Source organism: Conger conger, chromosome 13 (genome assembly GCF_963514075.1).
Source record: "Conger conger chromosome 13, fConCon1.1, whole genome shotgun sequence".
In the NCBI taxonomy this organism is placed as follows: domain Eukaryota; kingdom Metazoa; phylum Chordata; class Actinopteri; order Anguilliformes; family Congridae; genus Conger; species Conger conger.
The window spans coordinates 15,605,191-15,613,056 of record NC_083772.1 but is presented as its reverse complement, the minus strand read 5'-3'; the positions used below and the strand labels follow the sequence as shown (position 1 = coordinate 15,613,056).

General features: G+C 39.6%; 1 protein-coding gene across 1 annotated transcript; it reads right to left on the bottom strand.

Annotated features, from left to right (window-relative positions):
- Positions 1-212: 212 nt before the first annotated feature.
- dharma lies at positions 213-1,271 on the bottom strand. The gene is made up of 3 exons (XM_061216347.1): positions 918-1,271; positions 543-727; positions 213-218 (listed from the first exon to the last, which is right to left on the bottom strand). Exons 1-3 carry the CDS (start codon positions 1,219-1,221, stop codon positions 213-215), a joined length of 495 nt encoding a protein of 164 aa, XP_061072331.1. The 5' UTR covers positions 1,222-1,271.
- Positions 1,272-7,866: the final 6,595 nt, after the last annotated feature.

The window sequence follows — 7,866 nt, the reverse complement described above, 5'->3', positions numbered from 1 at the left end:
AAATTCAATTTGACCCGTTCTTGTAAAATACTGTTTTATTCAAAGTTTGTTCAAAATTACACTACCCACCTTTTCTAGGCAGAAAACACATTTACAGAACTTTAAGAAAGATATGACGCCAAGGTCAACAAAAACATGCATTCTCAAAATGAATACATTAATGTAATATAGTGTCACAATAAATTAAGGTAATGCACATAAACTGTCTTTAGTCAAGCCTGCCGTTTCAAAGATAGCAGCAGAAGTCCAATTTTCAAATTACTATTGCAGACGTTGTTCAAAGCGATGTCTTCTCGTTTTTTCCGGAGGATAGTTTTCCACTTTTGGCATGAGCTGAAATTCTGCACTTGGCGATACCCTGTCTTTTCCTTCGCGCACGACGATTTTTGAACCACACCTAAAAAAGAAAACACATTTTGAAATGAAGGGGGACCGATCACACGATTAAACATTATCAATGAAAGCCAGACTCGCTATAATGGCCTACACCCTTTACGCATTTCTGGCATTTAAGACAAGTTTAAAAAAAAAAAAAAACTTACCCTGACTGTCTCTGCGGAGAGACCGGCCTTCACGGCTAGTTCCTCCCGTGCTTCAGCTGCCGGGTAGTCGGTGACCCCGAAGAGGTGTTCCAGTTTCTGTGTCTGGTTCTCCGTGAATACAGTGCGCATTCGATTGCGTTTCCGCAGGTTGTCAACTGGTAGGTAGACGTACTGAGACTGTGGTCCTGAAAAAACGTGTAAACGAAAGTTAAAATCAGGAGCCATAGCCATGTATTGCCTAACACTGTACATATCGAATGGCATCTCGATGTGTGATGGATTCAAACCACCGGTTATATTATCATTTGTAACAATTACCATGATGATATTATGATGAAGTCATGAAATATATGACAACAAACCAAAAAATCTCACCTGCTCCGTTCTGGAAACTTCGCTGGCCGAAGCCTAATGGATAGTAGTTGAAGGATGCATAGCCAAAGTAGTCATACTGCATGGAGTGATAAGGCGTTTCCAAAAGGTATGGATGCGGAGGAACTGTCCGCTGAGAAACCGGGTTACTGTTACAGTAAGTTTCAGGCCTGGGGCAAAGGTCGCCTACCGAATCAGTCCAAGAGGAAACATGAGCATTCGCTGTCGAAGTTGACGCGCTTTTCCCATTGGATACAAATCCCAAAATGTGGTCGATTGAAAAGTTGGAGGCATTTGCTGAAGCCATGTAATCCCTTTCCTCCTTTTCCGCAGGTTACTTGCCAAACAGTATTTCAGTGTGCTCAGTGGATTCGTCTTTTCAGCTCTGAGGTCTGGTGATGAACCTCGTCTGACTTTATACACCTTTGCCACCACAAAGAACCACACAAGATCAAAACCGTCATTATCGTCTCATTAACGGTCCATTTGTAATTATATGCGTCCCAGTGAAGTTGGTGAGTGACACGAAGTGAATATTGTCAAACAATAGGCGAATACACAGCGATCGATTTGAAGTCCCTTTCAAAGGGAGCAGCCTTTCTTTCTTGGGGGGAAATCGGAATGCTTTGAATATGATAAAATTTTAGAAGTTTGATTGAGAAAAACGTGTGAGATAATTTGGGTAATTAATTTAACTACTGGTATTCCAGAACTGTATTGATGTATTGTGTAGGCTAGATGTTAATTTATTTTATTTTTAATGGATGGAAAACCAGAGTTGAAGTTTGTCTTTTGAAACTAAATATAGGTAGGCTACAGTATTACATCATTTTAATGGCTTTAATTCAGAACACAATTTCTTATCTGCCTAGTTATTTTTAGCCGGCGTATTTGAAAATTATTGTTCACATATTGCTACTTAAGTGCAGTGCGAAATTGTCCTTCTGCCACTTCTATCAGAGATTTAAATTTTACTTAAACTTGATCGTTAGACCCAAGGGCACCCTAAAAAGGTTTTTGACCAGCATTTGTCCAGCCTATCAAGTGGGCAGTGAGTTTACAACCACTGACTGTGCACCAGGAAATTGGATCCGTGTTGGCTGAAATAGTTTGCGGTGTAGACTAGCTGTACGATTTCTTCTTGGAGCCATTCAGCGACTATATATTTAAGAAAAAATAGTCCAAATCTGCCTCCAGATTTGATGGTTGCAAGATGTGTGGCCGTGTGACCACTAGGTGGAGACAAGCTCCAACGAGCTTTTGGGAAATGTAGAATGTTTACCTAATTTTGTCCACGTGACACACCGCCCGACGAACAAAGCACTTGGTGCTTCTACCACTAATATAGACAATCGAGTTATCCCGTTATCCCGTTATACCCATATCTGGTATCATACACATCATCCCCAATTATTTTGTCAAAGAAGTCGAAATTAATTCGGTCATAAAAATGTGTTTTTCCATGCTGGCCATGAAGAAAGAAGGCGACTGTCTAGTTTGATAAGAAGTCGCATTTTTATTGGTCGTCTCAAATAATTCCGCGCTTTGATTGGTCGTTGTGGCGATGAGTCGGTTTCAGACGGTTCAATATGTACAATCTGGAACTGGCTCATCATGCTGTGAGTTTGACTCAGTAACTGTAGAACTGTAAACAGACAGACAGACAACAGTTGGTAAACTAAGATTAGATAAAGGATTTCATCAACTCCTTTGTTTCTTCTTCCATTTCCTTAATGTGGAGACAGAAATGCTTGGTTATTATGTTGTCAGTGGCCAGTGAGACCAAATATTTAACTCCAAAAAAATATAATAATAAGCAAAAATATAATAATTATCCTATATTTCATTATAATTGTTAGTATTAGATTGTTTTGTTGTCCCTTAAAACTTTCCTTTTCATTTGAAATGTATTTGTAGTTGTGGAAATTGATAAGGAAAGCAGCACTTCATCAAAGACTAGAAGGACAGATGTTTGTAATCAAGCTGTAACATGAATACATGTGTTTTTCAAAGAAAGTTTTCACATGTTTCTTTGGAAGGTTTGTTGAAGTGTTTCTTTTTTGAAATCACAACGCCATCTTATAAGATGAAAGCATTCATTTGTGCCTTACTATTCAACCACTTAATAAAAATATGAAGTTGGGATGTCTGTCATTAGCAACATGTTTAATTTCTCAAGAAATGTCCAGGGGTGTCCAATTGTAAGGGGTGTCCGGTGTGGGTTCAGTTTTAGTTTTCAATAATGACCTTGAGAAATGTCCAGTGTTAACTCAATTCTACCAGAGTACATATGAGTCCAATGAGGGGTGACTAGTAGGCAGTGCTATCTTCAGTTGTTATTCTGACAACAATATTTATGTTCTATCATTCATTAGTAAAAAGTGGGGTACTACTTTATTTAAATTATACAGGCATGTTTGTTTTTGATATACAGTACAACACCTGCATGTGTATTTGTGTTACATTTTGTGAATGTTAAATTTGTTACTTTACTTTAAACAATATATAGCTACATTAAATAAATAATAAGACTAAATGCAAGCTTTGACTTACACTGAAAGTTGTGAACATTTCATTAGAAGGTTGCATCAGAATCAAATTATTCCTTGTTCTACATGTCTACTTAGGCAAAAGACTGTAATTAAACCTTAATCTAAAATTGCATTGAAATTTCAGTTTGAGTTTTAAAACCGGGCGCATGTTTAAATATTTTAAAAGGTAATTCCATTTTCAGACTTGACTGCACTTAAGAAGGTCCTTAAACTATACTGTTTAAACTAAACACGGGGATAGAAGTGCATTCTTTATTGATGCATTTTGAAAATTGCTTGATAGATGTGAAGTGAAAATGTCTTGTTTTGTCATCATTTCAAGGATATTAGCATTTTACTTATCGATACTCATCTGGAGTTATCCACATCCAGCAGACACAACGTGTGTGAGGGAGACTTGTCTTGACAGAGCTCCCTGCTCTTGCAGCATCTCTGGCATTCATTATTCAGTACCATTTCAATGGCAATGCACAATCGGCTACAAAGCATATTTATTTTATCTCGTTGAACTATTTACACACTTCTGGTTTTATATCCGAATACAGGTTATTAAACAGATACATTTGGTTGAATACAGAAACAGATAGTGTTCTGCTGCACATTCTGATACGTACATAACTCTGCCTTTCACAACATAATAATTTCAGCCTCTGAGCAGATGTCTGCTAATTTCACATTATCACCAGACTTATAATGTGAAAGACCAGGGAACTGCCCAATTTAACTGAAACAGGAGCTTGATCTAAGAGTAACACTATAACAAACTGAAAGAGAAACATTCTCTAGCTCAAGCAGTCCTCTGCCTGTAGCAATTTATTTTATATTTACCTGGGACACACAAGTGGCTTAAAGAGCTCTTTCCCATTTTTCTCTTTTTTTTTTGCGAAATTCAAAAAGCCCCCAAAGTGGATAGATCCACCCTTCAGGTAAATGGGCTCTGAAGCAGAGGGCTGTTGCATATCCATATAAACCCAGTTCCATTCACACCATGCCTTCTGAGGAGAAGTCAATCCTCTGCTCTGAATATTTCATCCCCTATGAAAAATGAAATAATCTTTGAATGGCAGAAAGATTACTTTTCTAGATGGCATTAAAAGGGAGAGAAGATTATGAACCATACCCTAAATGGGACCTTGGGATTTCCATACATTGTGCTCTACTGTGTGGGAGGACTCGGCATGATTTTAGACATAAATGCTGGATGTCTAAAATCCACACAAGTTACATTATTTTGTTGCCATGCCACCTTGCTAAAGAAGTGAATGGCAAAAGATGTCACTAGCCATTTCATGTCCAGCGAATGCACAACATAGCTTTATACTCTATCATGACATTTCCGTTATTACAGGTGAGGGATGTCAGCTTCACTTGAATCATGATAATCTAGACAAGGGCTTCAAAGGTCATTCCATCTAGTGATATATTAACAGTTCACAACCAATTTCCTGTGAAAGCCTGGTTCAAAGTGCTTGTCTGGAATACACATTCACAGAGCAATCAAAGATTACTCTCTGAGCCAATCGCAGTGGAGGATTGTGATGTTTTATTGAACAGTGCTGTGCAAAGAAAACATCTTCCATTTTATTGTTGTTTTGAAGATGAGATGAAAAAGTCTAATCCTTTCACAAAGTCCTTTGTACTTGCAAATCGGCCTTATAACATGATTGATTTCCCTGAAAATCTCAGTCTGAAGTAATACCTGTATCCTGAAAACATAAGATTTTTGGGAAAAGTGTTTTAATTAATTTCCACTTCCAACTTTCTCTTTGGTATTTCTGAGGGATTTAAACAAACAAGGCCTTGAACTCAACAACCCCACCCACCCCTGCAATTATGTGAATCAGCACCCATGCAATTATGTGAAACAACCAGCATGCTTGTGTACTTGTTACAGTAAATGGAGTGATGCATAACCATGTTTTACCACTTCTCCCAAGAGTACCTCTCTAAAATGTTAAAATAAGTGCATGATGGTGTCTGTTTTATTCTTATTTGCTTTATTCGGACAGGTAGAAAGCAGAGAGGGTAACTGAATGAGAAGGGGCCACAGCGCAGCCTGGCTCAATAGATGGTTTCCCCACAGACTTCGCCAAAAGTGCTTGTCCCTCTCTGACTGTTTAAAGACAATAACAATTGATGGAGGACAAATCTTGTGAGCATAAATGCTGGGGGTGGGCATAGAATGATAGCTTCACTGCTTAGAAACTGTGATAATTGAAGCACAGAAACTGACTGATAACATTCACAAGAACCAGAATGACAGGTAGATGAGAGATAAAAGACCAAACCTGAATCTGACATGCAATAGCCAGGTCCAGAAATAAAAAAAAATAAAAAAAAACATGAAAACACAAACAATGAATGTGACCAATAACAGCAATAGCCCAAAGATGTAACCCAAAGTGTGGCTTGCCAACTCTTGCCAATTCTATTTTAGTCAGTTTAATACACTAATGAATGTACTAGTAGTACCATTTCAGACTCCAAATTAGGACAGGAGGAATTGCAGCTACTTGTATCTGTGTCTCATTAGCCATATAATAGAACGAGGCATTCTTTTGGCTCACCCCCTCCCATCACGTCTCTTGTCTATGCCAGAATGCAGAGTGGTATTTTGACTGTACTGTACTCAGATTAAGGCCTGATTAGCCGACGGCAGAATGCTCTCGGGCAGAAGGAACGGGGCCGTCCTCCTCCACCTCCCCGTCTCCGTCACGTGTGGGCTCCCCTCCCTCCGTGCCCTTCGCTAAGTGCACTCTAAAATATTTACTCCCTGGAGGAGGAGGCGAGGTAACTCTCCTGGTCATTTCCAGGGGGATAGAGGGGGGCCCGTGTCACGGGAGGCAGGGGGTGGTCATATTTCACAGCCGATTTTATTAACATTTCACGCCTGGCTTCATTAGGGGACTTTAGTCTGACTTTACAGGCCCGACAGAGTCTGAAAGATGAGGTAATGGCACAGTGACCTGGCAGGAGGGATATTATTAATAACAATATAAATGCCTGTCCTTATATCTGATTCTGATGCTGCAAGTTTTCATGGGTGACTATTATTTTCTGCCGCTTTCTGAGAGCTTGCTGATGCAGTCCTACGTATTCAGAATAGGAATGTGTGCTTTTTTCAGAGAGGTAGGTGGCATGTGGTGTATGTATTGTATGATATTTGTCCACAATCTGCAGTGCAATAATATTGTTACTTGCATTATTGTGAGCGTTGGCGGTGTTGAGGTAGTACAGCGAATGTATGTAAAACAGACAATAAATTGTTATCCAATCTAATCTATCACCCTGTATCTTTAATACTGAAAGTTGCGTCTCCATAGCATTGTAGTGGAAATACGGATGTGCCCCTGGGTGTGCCTCTCCATGAATATTCAACAGTAATGTAATACCAGAAACTCCTGTCACCAAGCACAACATCCGGTCTCTATGGGAGTAAAGGGGAAGGGGCACAGGAGTGGACCAACTGGTTACTACAGGCAACCAGCGGGAGCAGCACATCGGCACAAATGGCAGAAATAGTGTCCATTAGTTTAAAGATTTTGCAGTCAGTTATTATGTTTGCTCTTGTTGGCCGAGGAGTGATCCGATTGGCTAAAAGTGCACTGAGAACATCCTCTCTCCGGAACGGCTGCCTGGCGATCATACCTCAAAGCCCTGAAAGGGGGATCACGGTGATGTGGCAGTGATCGTAATGGGAAAAATACTTTATTTCCCACACACGACAATGCACAATACCATATTGTGTTTGTCCCTTGCTATCCGTGGAGTGGTATACAGTTCACAAAGCAGCAATATCCGCTCTGACATCATCGGGTCATTACTGATACAGCTGTTTGATGTGGTTGGAAGTAGTGCTTTCATTCAGAACCAATAGGCACAGGCTACACTTTCATGTCATGATAACCGCTGTCTTCACATCCTCCTAAACTTCACTGGCAAACAGTATCCACCCAGGCCATTCGGTCTGTTTACTAGCAGAGACAAAGATGCCCAAAGATACACAAAGAGTAACTTGGCCACTTACTAATGTGTTCCCCGACCCCAGGGATGTAAAATAATTGAGAGAATATTAAGACAGTCATTACATTACATTACATTACATTACATTCAAGTAGCTGATGCTCTTAACCTCATTTTCCCAGAATGACTTACTATCTCAGAGAACATTTAATATGATTTGGTATTTTTAGTTGGCTAGGTAAGCAGTGTTTGGATAGTTAACTGTGGTCACTTTTGCTCTGTTTCTTTGTTTCTTTGTTCTCAAAAAAAGGTAGCAGTTGAAATTGTACTTCCCTCTAGGGTCTTTCAGCGAACTTATCCCTGGTTATGGGTATGCACTTTGTTGTACGTCGCTCTGGATAAGAGCGTCTGCCAAATGCCAATAATGTAATGTAATG